General features: G+C 36.9%; 1 protein-coding gene across 3 annotated transcripts in view; it reads right to left on the bottom strand.

Moving 5' to 3' along the window:
• Positions 1–14,631, bottom strand: part of ST18 (ST18 C2H2C-type zinc finger transcription factor) — a 169,180-nt gene extending 154,549 nt beyond the window's left edge. Inside the window, exons 1-2 of one of the 3 annotated variants that reach the window (XM_021555702.3) lie at positions 14,355–14,631; positions 13,922–14,057 (exon numbers count right to left, since the gene is read on the bottom strand). In XM_021555702.3, the coding sequence (XP_021411377.2) occupies positions 13,922–14,057; positions 14,355–14,393 (175 nt within the window). In that variant the 5' untranslated portion in view covers positions 14,394–14,631. Of the gene's footprint in view, positions 1–13,921; positions 14,058–14,354 lie in introns of those variants that run through there. The other 2 variants (XM_021555709.3, XM_021555707.3) reach the window with 2 other exon arrangements.
• Positions 14,632–15,454: the final 823 nt, after the last annotated feature.

The raw sequence follows: 15,454 nt of genomic DNA, 5'->3' as shown, positions 1-15,454 counted from the left end.
TGAAGAATGATGTGTGTGTGGCTCACAGTAACCTGGCCATGGGACCTTCTGAAGTCACAGGTGATCTAGCAGCAATAACTGGTGTTCCAGCAGGCAAAAGAAGCAGCTGGTTTCCTTAATGGATAAATGGATTCCTTACAATAAACCACTGCAGTGGAATCCCCCAGCAGGTTAAGAGGTGAGGAGATTGATCTTTCTGAAAAACAGACTTGAACATGCCTAAAGACATCAGAACAACGTGGCCAAATCCATTGGTCAGCACCTGGAAAGTCACAGATGGGGAAAGCCAATCTATCTGTTTGCAGTCTCCTGTCTCGTCCTCAAAGTCATGCAGATAGCTATTGGCCAATTTGAAAGTTCTGCAAAGCTCTTTAGACTTACAGGTCCTCTAAGAGAACTGTGAATTCAGTCAAGGCCAGATAAGGCTGACTCTGTAATGTTCAGGGTAATAAAAAATCTTCTTGGTTGTGTGCATTTCAGATGCAACCTTGCAGATGCCAGGGTGGAGGATGGCAGTCTGGTATATTGGCTTGGCTGGTAATCAGGTACTGTCTAGGGAGAGGATAAGATGGTGATGATCCACAAGGGAGGGCCATCACAGAACATTTGTCTCTACCATGCCTCACAGTTGAGAGATTTAGGCTGCACATCCTTGATAGGCATAACCTTGCTATTGTGTGCTTCCATCAGCTCAGTCCCCGGGCTCTTCCGTGATTAACTGAATAATTCCATTTGCAGGACATGATACCTAGCTCCACAGTTCTGGGGCACAGTATATTATTGGCACTGAAGTTAGGATAATCACAACTGAATGGCCATGTAGCTTGTCTACATGATGACACAACCCCTCAGGTCATTATTTGCAGAGGGCTCAAATCAGAAACTCAAACACTGCAATAACCTTAAAGCTAATCTTATCACGTAACCAACAGACTTAAGTGGGAGAAGATTACTGCTCTGTTCTGGCAAACTTGGATAATATCTCTATTGTTGTCCTGCATTTTGGCTATGAACTCTATAAAGGAAAATAAAGAAAATAAAATAAAAAAATAAATAATATCCTGTCTCTTCTGTGATATACCACTGTACCAGCCTCTGCTCTCACTTTAAAATTTATATATTGTCTTTTACAAATAAGGAGATACTGCAGCTTTTGAGATGATACTTCATCCTCACACTGACTGGCACCAGAGAAAAGCAACTTAGAAAACTGCTTTTTCATAGAGTAGGTGAGAAATAATCTATCAGAAACAAATTGTGATACTGCCACAGCAAACACAGGGAAAAAAATCAGAATCATCACATAGCTAATTCAAATTGAAGGGTATTAAACAGGATTTGCTACAACTCGCTTGCACATTTTTTACACTGCATTCTTAAAAATATTCCTTCAAGATGTGCAACTAATAGGCTAAATTGATGAAACTCTTCCAGATATCATAACAAGAAACAAATATAAATTGCTTGAGGCATGAAAGACAATTGTAAAACATACTGACATGAGAGTTTCAAATTTCAATAATGTGTTTTAATATTAAATTTGGGGTTGAAAATATTCCTTCACAAAGATTGCTTATATGGAGTTTCACCATTGCGATTTGGTTACCTGATCTTCAAATGTTCTAAGTATTCAACAACAAAGGTGAATGAAAAAGGTAGATATACAAAACACATATGGATATTTCTATATGGATTTCTACATACTTTCTTCTTAAGGCCAAGATAACAAGTAATATATTCTGGATATATATTTGATAGTTTGAGTTTTTATTACAAAATAAAAATGTCAAATTTAAAATGGCTGAATGAAAAAAAAATCCTACTTCCTAGTCATAAATATGCCATCATAATATCTTTGTTTTTACTATACATCTTTATTTCAAAAATATAAAGAAGACTTTTCTAGACGTGAAACTGTTGCTGATAATTGTTTTTGTTATTTATGAAATTATAAATTCTCCCTCACAGGTCTTCATTCTCACCCTGCAGAAATCTGATTGGCAGGTATACCCACATCAGAAACGATCCCTGTTGTCGCAGGTGTATGATGCAGAATATGTTTCCTTTCTCATGACCATGATAATATGAGCTATACACCATAGACTTGCTATGCAATATGAGAAGATATATAGATGATCTCTTTATCCATACAGAGTTTACAGAGGCATGATTACTTTCTGTAGACATATTTTACAAAGCCTTTTTTAACTGTTAGTATATATATGCTGAAAAATTATATTTTTAGAACAGGGTGAGTTTGATTCTTAATTGCTTTCTTGAAATTTGTTGCTAATTTAATGTGACTACAACTAAATTGTGAGGTTAATTTCATGTTTTTTCTGTAACAGGCCCAAAAATTTTAGAGAAGCAACTTAATGGTTTTATGAGATAAATGATTGCTAATTAATTGTTCCTCATTTTCATGATATCACCTCTGTAGATTGTTAGGTTCACAAATACCTTACAAAATTTCAAGTGCCCAAGTGTTGCGTTTGTTTTGCTGTTCAGATCCAGAAGGCAACACTTCTTGTTCATCCTTTTTTCCACACGACACATCCTTGCCGAAGAAGTCAGCAAGGATGGGATGAGACATCCAGCTCCTGGCTGCAGGCCATGAGCCAGCCAGCAAGTTCCTGCAGCCAAGGTTGTGTTTATTGCACCCTCTTCTACAGGGACCACTGCTTTACTGGGAACAACTTCTGCTTCCCCTAGAACAGCAGCTCAGGGAGTGAGAGGTGACATTTTTCAATAGGAATGCTTCTCGTGTTTTTATCAAGTATCTTTATACTAACAAACAAAGCTAGCAAGCTTGTTCCAAAATGAAGCTTGCAGGCTGAGAGGAGAGGAAGAGCATTTACAATATGGAATTGATCCATTTTAAGCGTTCTAGTTGGCAAATGTTTTAGAGAAAAAAAAAAAAATCAGTCTGCAATAGATATCTGGCACGAATCAGAAACAATATTTTGTAGGTGGGCCCGGCACAAAGCAAGGTCCATTAGGCTCAAAGGATACTGCAACAGAACAATGGAAGCAGACAGGAAGTCTGCACTAATAAATATGCCCATTGGGCTAGTGCCACTGCCTAGCATGGCATAGATACATACAGAAGGATTATACACTAAATGGTGCAAGCACAGTCCAGTCCATCTGTCATAAACATTAAGTCCAAAGGCCACAGGTGCAGATGGCACTAAAAAGTAAAAATTACACCCAGACAGAGACCACTTCATGTAATATGGAGAAGAAAAAAAACAATCCAGCAAAACTAAACAAAACAAAACAAAAAAAAATTCCACTGATTTGTTTCCAATCAATAAATGTTCTCAGAATGTCCTTGGCAATCTCTGCTTCTTCCTTTCCCGCTGTCATTGTACAGGCATAACGTACATTTTATTTCACAAAGTACTTTGAACATTCAGGATAATTTTTGATTCAGTTAAGTAGATTTACCAGATATTTTGGCAAAAGGCAAATAATTTAAGGTATGATTCAGTCCTTCATTCTAGTATGTTGAGAAGAGAATGTATTTTGCCTTTGGAGATGTAATGTTAGGCTCCAGGTATATTTTGCTTGAGGAATGTTCCCATAATAAAAAGCTTAATAAAAAGGAGGTCAATGTGCTTCTCTCCCTCATAGTCCAGATAAATACAGAGAAAAGTTGCCTATGTCAAAGCTCTAAAGAACAAAGAATTTCTGCTTTTTAATAATTTTACATTACACTAGCACATGACATTGATTTCTCATACTTAATTATCTTTAATACATATGTTATATATCTGTACATCATGTACATAAAGGTGGGTAAATACCACAGAGCACACTGTATTATAGTAACATTTAATTCACCATAAATTTCTTCTTTCAAAAGCACCACAGGCAAGTAACCAGATATCCAGAGCTAAATGGGAACAGACCATCCAGAAAGGGTACTAAAAACTCTTCCTCCAAGTGAAAGAAATCCTCAGAATAAACTCTGGTTCTTCAAGATTTTGTCTTTTATATACCAAATTAACTGTGTTCCAAACCTGTGGAAGTCAGAATTTCAAGTTTGTCCTTTTTCAGGTATACTTTGAGGCAGTTGCAGAACTTGTACAAGCACTGGCCAATTTATCAGCTGATTAAAGGAAGGATGCTAATTCTATAGCAGCACTTACAAAAGAGTTTTAAAATTCTAACAAAATACTTATGTCTTTGATGGGGTTTTAGAAAAGTGTTTAACAAAGAAACAAAACCATCTAAGAATATAATCATAATCACACTGAAATTCCCACTGGCAATCCCAGTGTTTTTTCAGAAAGAGTAGTAGTTTCATTGATACCAGTCTCTTGAACATTTTCTTGCTACAAGAATAAACCTTATCTTTCCATTTTAATCAGCATTGCCCATTGTGCCTCATTCACTTTGCTCATGAAATCAGACCTCCAGGAATCAATGGAAGAAACCCTGATACCTTTGCAGGAGCAATATCTGTAAGATTGTATAAGCAGATGTACAGGATGTGATGCCTTTTCCCTTCCTTCTGGACAGAGTTTGTGTAACTGGGCAGCAGACATTGCAATTGCAGAAATGATTATGCATGCTATTTCTTCGTTGTACTTGCAGCCAAGTACTGTAAAGAGCTAATAATACAGAAATGAATCAACTGAATGCTATTTCCAAAACCTTATATATTAAAAAAAACAACCAAACAAACAAACAAAAAAAAAAAAAACACCCAAGATGTACAGTTTTTAATTGATAAGAGGTGCATGTACATTAAGCATGTGTTTGAGTATGGTCTCTACAAGAGATAAAAATGTCATTTTCACTGACATCAATGTCATTTTCCTAAAGTCTCAAATTTAAATAATTTAGGAAGGGGGTTTTTGTTTTCTTTTTTAAATCAAAAATTGTGAGCATTGACTTTGAAGACCTGTTTCTTCATGTAATACCAGAGGACTGTAATACTTAAGTTTTGCCTTACAGCTGTGGTAGGATTCAATGTCTCATAACCAGAGAACATTCCCATTTAATTCCCATTTAGCAGCTGACTACCCGAAGTTATCTGGCTTTAGCATGGATTAGAACTAGGGATACTTTTCCAGTATCCAGTTTCTAAGTGTTTATTTGCACACTGATGCTGCAATGACAGCTGAGACTACAGCTACTCCTACTTGCTCTGCTCTCCCCATCCTCAGGAACCAGGAATAGCAAGAAAAAACTTCCTGTCTCATTGATAAGGTCTGTTGGTGCATCTGTGAGCAGATGAGACCTCACACTGCTGTATTTTAAGTCAGCCAACTCTCATATTGCATATAGGAACTAATAAATGTGATGCCATATCCAGCCTTCCTACAAGGCTTGCTTATCATGGCCACTGTAGTGACATCTACTCACACAATATCAGAGTCCTTATTTCCTACTAGCTCAGAATTTAGGCAGAGTTTTCTCCCATTTCCATTCACACACTCTGACTCCCAGGTAGTCCTGGCAGATGGGTTCTTGTGCCAGGATGCATGGAAGGAACCTGAAGAGATTTCAACCATCCAACACCAGCCTTTAGTGCCCATGCCCTTATCTCCTCATCTCCCTTTGTGCATCTGGACACCAACAGCAATAACCAAGGATGATGATATGGGTGTTGGGGCTCAGGAAAGCAACAAGGCTGCTTCCAGCTGGAGTTAAATCAACTGAACAGGACATGCTAAAACTATCCAAGCAAAGTAAATAAAAAAATATTGAGAGATTATAAATGGAGAAGCTAATAACCTCTATAGATAGTGCAGTGAAGAATGAGTGGATTTCACAGGCAGTTGTGAGACAGTCGTATGGTCAGACATCACAGACAGTTGAAGGGGACCACTGGGGACCTTCTGGTGAGTGCAGTCATGCAGGGCCAACAGTGCCCAGGGAACTACAAGAGAAATTCCATGCAAGGCAATGAACACACTAGCAATGGTTTCAGAAATACTGACCTAGCAAAGTGATACAGCAAATGGGGATCTGTGGGGGGAAAAAATTGGGACAGACTGTTTTTTTGGGAGAAGATTGAAGCAGGAAATAGATAACCAGAGAGATGAAAAAGAACGTCTAAAAATAGTTTTTAGAAGTTATGCAAGTCCTGTGAGTAGTGATGGGTAGTTCTGCATTTAATGAGCCCAGCCTGAGTCAGGAATACAAACCAAACTTGTAAACAGACAATGCAAATATCAAACCTGCTTCTGCAATAAGGAGGAAGTGATCTGGGCTGAGGTATTCTCTTTGGCCTAAAAGGACAACATCTGGACAGGACAGATTGAACATTCTGGCACAACTCCAGGACTGATTACATTGGTATCTTCCCAGCCACTTCCTAATATCTTTCACAGCATAAATCCCTACAGTAAAAGATTGATTACAATGTAGTCTACATTTCCAAATAGTGTATTTTCTACCAATGACCCAAGAGGCTTTGTTTCTTTCCTTCTACTTTTATTTCCCAGTCTTCACTGTAGTCATGTTGATTTGGCATAAGGAAAAGGTAGATCTACAAATATTTGTTAATCACTCTCTTTGTTCTACTGCTTTCACTTCCAAGCAAAAATGCATCAGATTTATTTTGATTTCCTTTACACAGTTCTTTTTTTCTCAGCAAAAATATTCACATAAAATTTCAGGGAAATAGAACAAAACAGAGGATAAGCACCATCAAATCAAACCAAGGTACAGCTCTGAATCCATAGCCATCACTTCCCTATCAAGAGTATTCACTACCCTGGCCAAACAGCTGTACTCGGTAAATTTCCAACATTCCAGGAACAGCAGGAACTACTCTGCAGGAAGAATCCTCCCAGCAGACATAGGAGGTTCAGAGACATCAATAAGGCCTAGAATGCCTATTTTTAAAATATTTTATTTACTGTCTATGTGAAAGCAATACTTCAATATTTTACCCTTACAAATTAGTGAACTACTACTTAATTATTACTGCCTAACATTAAGGGAATCTTGCATTTAGCAACCCAATCTCACATGCTGAATACAAATGGTGAGCTTCTTTAGGAGGCAGGAGACACTACACACTTACAAGGAAAACATTTCAGAAGTTGCCACACTATTATTTTCTCAGGATTGCTCTGCCTAAAAATATTTTTTTTACTTGCAGGTATATATTTTCTGAATAAAACAGGATCTGGTTTTGCAGAGCTTCTTCACAGGACATATGCTGCTGCCTCCAACCATCTTGACAGTTCTCTGCCATACTTGCTCCAATTGATCATCCTCTGTCTTGAATGGAGGTATCCAGAACTGGAGGCATCATTCTATATGTGGCTTAATTAGCACCAAGTATAAGGAAATCACAACTTTCTTTGATCTACTGGTCTGCTGTTGAGAGACTGCACTGCTTTCTTCTCTTCATCACTGTCAGCATAAAATGTTTAACCCATTGTCCACCAAGACACTGAGGCAGTTACTGAACCAGGGTGGGCCTCTGGCCAGTCCCCTAAGGAACTCAGATAAGAAGATGGAGTATGAACCATTAGCCCCTGGTATTCGATGATCCATCTGTTTTCTACTCATGTACCTGTCCCTCCATCTAGTCCATAAATACATTGCATCAATATTAGAATGTCATGGGAGATTGTGCTAAAAAAACTGCTTAAGTTAAAGTAGATGACATCCCCTGATCCCCTTAAACATGAATTCAGTCAACTCTGTCATCTCATTGCAGATGTTACTGTGTTTGTTAAGAATTAAAATCCATACTGCTCCAGATCATTTTTTTTGTAAAAGAACATGATATAATCATACCATGTATAAGCATTCATATTATCTGTGGTCATCTTTACCACCAAAATTAAGCTGCCAGAAAATCTTTACTCATATATTTTCTCTGAAGTAGCATAAATCTGCTAACAAAATGGAATATCTGTGACACATGCAATCACATGATTAACACATCTATAGGAGCACTACTAATAAAATTATTACCGAGAAAAATGGAAAAAATATTTCTGTGAGTCAAGTTCAGGGGAAATGTGTTTCAGTTTCATGCTGTTTAAAGCTGCAGTTAGTATTTTTTCAGACTTTGATCCATATTTCATCTAATTTTAATGAAGTGTTTTCTTAAGTTTAACACCTTAATTCGTGGAAAAAAATTGTCCATGTAAACTTGTTGAGATCACAAAATATATTGATGTGATCCTAAGTATCATTTCCCTGAAGAAATTTAATAATATTCTGTACAGATTCATATGCATATATAGATCTAAAATATGAATGTATTGATAAAAATATTTAAAAATAGATTAAAAGTTTTCAGAAGAGTGAACTTCTTTTTCTGGACCAATGTGAAATCCTCAAGGAATAGTAAAATAGTGTATTAAAATAACACTGCTATTTCTTGTATTTTTACAGGGTTGTGAAAATCTAGTATGTAAAAGTGAAATTGTGATGTACCATCAAAATAAAAAAAGGAACAAGTAAACCATGGAAAAATAAGAAAAAGAAAAATTAAATGTACTCGTTAAATATTTTCAATTCTGTGAAGCCTATTCTTAATAACTCCTTTAACTATATTGACTAATCACAAACACCCACTACAGAAGACCTTGATATGTTACAGAGTGTTGATAGAAAAGTTATTCTGTACAGTAGAACAAAATATAGGATTCACTGTTAGATGAGACTTGTTCAAAATATAAATATCTTTTTAAGTGATCTTGCTTGTAAACACAAACATGAATATGTATTACAAAAACTGGATTCACACTTATTTTGTTTACAGTTAGCAGTGTATTAAACTCTCAGAAATACATATGTACATATATAAGAGAAATAACAGAAATTTTCTAGGAGTGATTTTCAGAATTTCTAGAAAGCCTTAATATTGCACATTCCTCAGATTTAATGTTGAGATCATATGATTCCTTAGCTTTAGGTCACCATGAACCATAAGATGGTTGCTTTTTTTTTTTTTTTTATGTTCCCAGGATATGTAAGATACTCAAAACTTGTATCAGCTCTGTATGGATTTCAGGGTCAAAGAATATCAAGACTTTAGACTGGTGTCTAAACTTTGTTCTTGACAAATGAGAAAGTGAAGAAGTTAAAAACAAAAGGCTAATATGTACTTGAGATACACAGTGAAAGGGCAGGTAACAAACTCCCAACAGAAATCTAGGAGAAAGTGAAAAACACCCACACCCAGCTATATGATCCAATCTAATATAATCAGGGGAAATCACCATTTTTGATTCTTAAAGCATGTTAGGAATAAAGGTGCCTCCATAGATATATTTCAGTAAAATGATAGAACCACCAACAACGAAACTGTTATATTGACATTTTCTTGAGATATATGTCTACATTTCCCAAAATCATACCAATTGCTTAGGTTGTCCATTTCTTCATGAAATGGGTAAAAAATCTATAATTTTTCCTCCCTATAAAATGTTTGAAATTAGGGTTTACTTGCCTACATCTATAATTTTAATGTATTGGTTATAATTTATTTATTTCTCAACCTGCAGATTGATAATGTAATTACCAGCAAGGAGCCTGAATTTATTCAATTGTTGGTGCAAATGCCACAGTTTCCTTGTTTACATGAGATTTTCACTAGTGCTGCTGTCACTGATCACCACTGACTGGATCAGTGCTATTCCCATCTGGACACAAGTTCACATTTTTTGATTATGTGCCTAAACAGAATACAAAGTTTTATAGCTGAATTACAGATACCTTCATTTCAGGTAACATAAAGTACATCCATATGCACTAAAAATAAAGAAACATATTCCTGAGTTAAACAAACATAAATGTGGTTATATAATGGCAGGATAATATAACTATGCATAGCTACTTTGCAGGGAAAACTTTCTACAAACCAGGAAAAAAAATAGATCAAAGACATCATAAGATAAGGAAAAAAATGAGAACATGATGTTGTTATACCTGTATGCATGAATGTAATACTACAATCAAAAAAATATCAAACATGAGACTGGAAACTTCAGTGATAAAATAGACCTACTGTTTCTTGCTCATGAACAGCTTGGCTGCAATCTTTGGTCAGGATGTAGATAAGAGCACCAAACTTCTAGTATAGCTTTACTCTTGACTAAACTACATATTTTCAGCAATATTATTTTAGCCTCTGAAATTTTGGGGGTTTGTATTCAATATGTCACACAAAAAAGAAGCAGAAAAGCAGACCAGATGATGAAATTCAACACACAAACACACAAACACACAGACTTCATTGAAGAAAGACTCCACTTGGACTTGTGGACTTCAATATCAACTCCCTAAAATAGGAGCACAAAGTATTATAAATAGTACCTTAAGTCTCTGCATTAGTTTTCAGAAAAGGCATTTGAAGAAGAATGCTCCCTCCCAAAAATAACTGATGAAGGAATCAGTTACTGCAATTGAGCACTTCCACTGTGGCTCAGCTAAATACAACTTCTCACAACCTTTTTAACCAACAAAAAATGTGAGAGATATGTAATAGCCAATTGGAAAAATATTGTTTGTCTAAATATTATGGACAACAGAAAGGAAAGAAGGTGGATTTGGCTTTTAGATTCAAGACTATTTTTTCAAAACACAATCAAATCCAGGAGTGAAATCAGTACTTAAAGTTATTTCTTCAGTTTTAAATAAGAACTGAATTGATAGGAATTGACTGCAAAGCTCTGGTAAAATTTTGGAATCATTCTAGAAATTGTCATTTGACATACATCAGTTGTATGCCACTCTATTAGATTGGATCTTGTGTTATAAAAGAAATGAGATTATTTCTAAGTTTCCTCTGCCCCAGGGGAAAAAATAAAAAAAGACAGCTGTAGAGCCTCTGGTCTCACCACTGATTCAAGCTGTGAAGGAGCACTTCATTGGCTTTAGCAAATCCAGTACATTATGCTACTTGTATAAAAGGAGATATCGACATGAAAACCCAAGGATTGGAAGACCTGTGTGTGATGTTACACAGAGGATTGTAGCAAAAACCATATCACAGGTCAGATAAGCAACAGCAGCTTATAACACCTCTCTCTTCTTCCCACCTCAATTTATTCTGCTGAGAGCTGCTACAGTTAGCAGGGAATCCCTCCCCTCCAGTAATTCTCCCTTTAAAGCCCCTGGAGCTTCCTTCACACTCATGGCACACAGCACAAGTGCCTGGGAGGAAGGGTTGCAGAGTCTCTGTCTGGTTCCTGTCACTTTTAAGAGCATGATAAAGCAAATTAAAAGAAAGTATGATTTTCAAAGGTTTTGGATTCTTTCCAATGCCTCCATAATAAATTTAAAGAAGCACATGAAAGGTAAGCAGAACAAGTGAAGAGGATTTTCAAGAATATTTACTCTTTGTGTGGCTCTACTCTCTTTAAAGGTACAGGAAATTTTTCCCTAACATCATAGACAGCAAATGTAAATTGGTGTCAGAATCAAAGTAGAACATAACCCCTTTTATCTGGTGATAATCTTTTTCTCAATTCCTTGATATTCAAGAATCACAATTCAATAGCAAGCTACTTTTCAAAGTACTCAGTTAAAGTGTAAGGAAATAGAATGAGGACAGGCAGATTGCTCTTTCTAGATCCACAGAAAGCAGCTTGAACAGAAGCTTCTCAGAGAGAAGATTTTGCAGCCAATATATATTGAAGGATCTTTTCATGCACAGACTATAGGCAGTGATTCTTTTCCTTGCTTTAAGTCCCAAAAGGAAACCACGACTTGTGGAACAAACAATGGCTTTGAAAAGAGAAACAAAAGACAATTCAACTTTATATACAGTTTGCCTCCCCACAGCCCCCTGCATATCTATGTATATACATGAAGAAAAGGCTTTTAAAACACCACATAATGATAATGATCCAAAATTTTTACCAAAAACGAGAAAAATTCTGTTGTTGCTCTAACTTCAAAATTTGAAAACTTGTTCCCTAAAAATTATACTTTCTCATACTTTCTTTTTTTTGCTACATAGCCATCAAATAGATGTAGTTATCACTACAGTATATGTAGTAAGTATTGCATATTGGTTCCAATAATGATTCCACCAAATAAGGTTTCTAGAATCTGTCTGCTAGCTATAACATGCAACAAAATGTGTTTTGTTGCTTAAATTGATCTGCTTAGGCAGTGTAACGTTATGATATTATCACAAGTATGTTTACTTGTGATAATATGATAATGTTCAAAGCTCCTTCAAATCTATCTTTTGAAGGGGATAAGAATATTGGTTGTAAGCCACTGTAAGCCTTTACCCCATTTTAAAGGAAAAGTTAAAGATCAAAAGTAGAGAGCATAAATACACAAAGCCTTGGCACTCTCCTTCTAGTTCAGCACTCTGCACTGACCTCTACTGGTTTCTCCGCTTTAGGTTTCTTGAGTATGAAACAATCCACTTTTATTGAACTTTAGCACTCTTTTCTTCAAATTCTGGGATGAAGTAAATTGCATCCCACCCTGCTAACTTCTTCCTGACTGAAAGTCATAAAAAGATCAAGCTTACACCTATTGGTGGCAATTTATATTTAGTGAATGAGACACTAGGAAAAATCATCTGTTAAAAAACCACCTCACAGTATATATATGCAGCTGTAGGTAGATACTAAATCTGAAAACTCTATCTTAACACATTTATTACTACTAATTTGTAATATTTTTTAAATTGAACTGCTATTTCATGTGTCATGTGGTAATTAGTTGTTAGCTCTATAAAATCTTGGGGTTTATTATAGAATTCCAAGCATCTGACCTATGATGAAGATCAGAAGTACTACTGCAACACAAATACCAAAGTTGTGAATATAAATTTAACATCTTTAGTCATCCCCACTTGAAATACTTCTGCTTCACAGAACATGCTTCTCTCTAGAAGGTTCTTCAGTACAAATATTTGCTTTAAGATTAGGGCAGACCCTGCAGCTTTTATAACCACACACCAATGGATTGAAGTACAGTAGCAGGATTGGCAATATAAAAGCATTGTCAAACCAAAGTCATTGTCAAACCTGTCTTACTGAGACAAGTGATGTACTCACCACACCTTTTATACAACTAAATGAAGTTCAAACCATCAATTTTTTAACTGATCACAAGCAAAAACAAAGCTCTAGTTCTTTATGTGCTTTACAGTAAAAAGCAACTCTAGTTAGTCATAAGTAAATGAGCAAACTTTTCCATCCTAATTTACCTAAGAACACTTTCATTGTCAGCAAAACCCAGAACTTTCCAATTTTAAAAACATATTTTTAGATCTCTTTGTAATTAAATTCTTTAAGTATGAATAACAGTTTCACATATAATGAGAACTTCATTTCCTCTTACTGCTCCACCAGTGACTTGAAACAAGCTTTTAAAATTTTTAAGTCACCTATACTGTCTGAAAAAAAACCCTACAATTGCTGTCCACAAAAACAAGGAAGCTTTGTTGTTCTGTTGATATAGATAGTAAAATGGATCATATATTGTTAATTCCATTTCAGAACAGCAAGATTCCTGTTATTCATGAAGCTGTATTTTGTAATAACGCAGTTTTCTTCCATTTTCCATAAATACTTTTCTAGCTCCTGAATTCAAACAAATCACTCAGAGATGCAGCATGAACCTATATTTTATACTGTATAAATATCCGAACCTGACATCCTCTTTATTTGGGTTGTTTTTAAACCACGTTCTCCGACTTGTGGAAGACTCCTGTGTCTCTCTGTTGTTTTACTGCGGCTGAAGCTCGCCCCATCCATCCATCCTGCCGGCGCCCAGCAGCCGGGCAGCCCCCGGGGATGCCCTGGAGGGCCGAGGATGGAGGCACCGGTCCCCCGTGCTGAGGCAGAGGCAGGAGAGGGGCACCGCACCCCTCTGCTCTGCCTCAGCTCCACTGCCCGTGAGGAAAACCCACTCCTGCTCCCACCCAGGGAACCCCACGGCTGCTCGCCGTGGCTTTGTCTCTTACCTGCACCCAGAGGCTGAGGATGGGTGCCCACAAGGTTGATGCTGCCTGGTCTTGCTGGGTTTGCCACCGCTCCGATGCTCTCGCTGCCGCTCCTAGGACTTGGATGAACAACTGGATCTGCTCTGCTTATGCTGCGCTGTGTTAGAAAGAAAACATTTTGATGCTCTAGAACTGGGCCTTTGCTCAATGAGCAAGTACATGATCATTCTGAGATTTGCAGATCAGCTTCTTTTTCCACACGTGGGAAATTGAAAGTCTCGTTAAGATTTCCTATATAACTCACAAAGGAGTGAAAGACATTGATTTTCACTTAACAAGGTGTTGACTGGATCACCATGAGACCACCTTCTTTCCAAAAGGCATTTTAAAGCAGTACTTTCAGTCAGCTCTGTGCAAAATATTCCACAACAGCCCAAATAACTTTTTTCCTTACCTCTGGTATCCCAGTGAGGTCACATTCTGTTAAAAACATCCTGTCAAGCTTGGTACAAAAGGGCTCCAAAGAATCAGAATGCAGAAGCTATGCAACTTGCTGACTAACTTTGCTCTGTGTTATTTACCAACCACACAAAGAAAATGCTGTCTATTCAAAACACAGTTCAAAACTCTCTTCACAGAAAGTGAGTGAACAAACAGTCCCATGTCCGACGCTGCAGTCACATCTCCCATGAGGCCCGGTGATAGCTCTGGGGCATGGGACGGAGTGACACCACCAGCAGTCACTACAAGGCACTTTTGTAAACAAGTTGTGTGTGTGTGTGCAGAGAAGGAGGAGGAGGAGGAGGAGGAGGCGGGTGTTACTCTTCCACTGTCTTAACATTATGCTTTATTTATTTTATCAGGTTGAAGCAGAACTTCAGTCTTGCTTAGTCTACTGAGTGCATTTGCTATTGTCCTTACACATATTTTCCTCATTATAAACTTATTTTCTTCCAGAAGGGATCTAAAAGGAACACATGGAATTTGTGCAGGATCTAGATTTGGAACTCTGGAGCTCAGTTAAGTAGCAGAAGTTACTTCAGAATCTTCCAGACTCACCACAGAAGCTGACAAGCTCAGTGACTTACTTGACTTCATGACCAGGGGAAAAAAATCCCCAAATAGTCTAAATATTATTTTAAATTAATCTATTCTTTGTAAATCCTTACCCTAATAGTCACCCCAAAGCCACACCTTGGCAGAGAAGTAGAAATGTCTTTTTCAGCCCCCTATAAGAGAATTACCATACAGATCTGCCACTTCTGACCACTGGCCTCCCCTCACACCAAGCCACTCCATTGCCTTTGCTTATACCTACTATAAATCACAAACAACTGTTTCCAGATTTGGAAGGATAAATAATTGTTCTCTTTAATCCCTTTGCAATTTCAGTCTTTAACTGTCAGACCAGCACTGGAATCCTATTTTTGCCACACAATCCAAACCATCATTGCTTCTTATCTCCAAAGTATCCCTTCCCATGCTAGTTTTTTTTTTCCTTAACAGTTCTTTAGTGAATGGGTTTTTTTTATTATTTTTTCAAAGGTCTAAAAG

The sequence above is a fragment of the Lonchura striata genome, chromosome 1 (assembly GCF_046129695.1).
Source record: "Lonchura striata isolate bLonStr1 chromosome 1, bLonStr1.mat, whole genome shotgun sequence".
NCBI classification, from domain to species: Eukaryota; Metazoa; Chordata; class Aves; order Passeriformes; family Estrildidae; genus Lonchura; species Lonchura striata.
The sequence above is the reverse complement of the archived record's forward strand: the minus strand, read 5'-3'. Positions and strand labels throughout refer to the sequence as shown.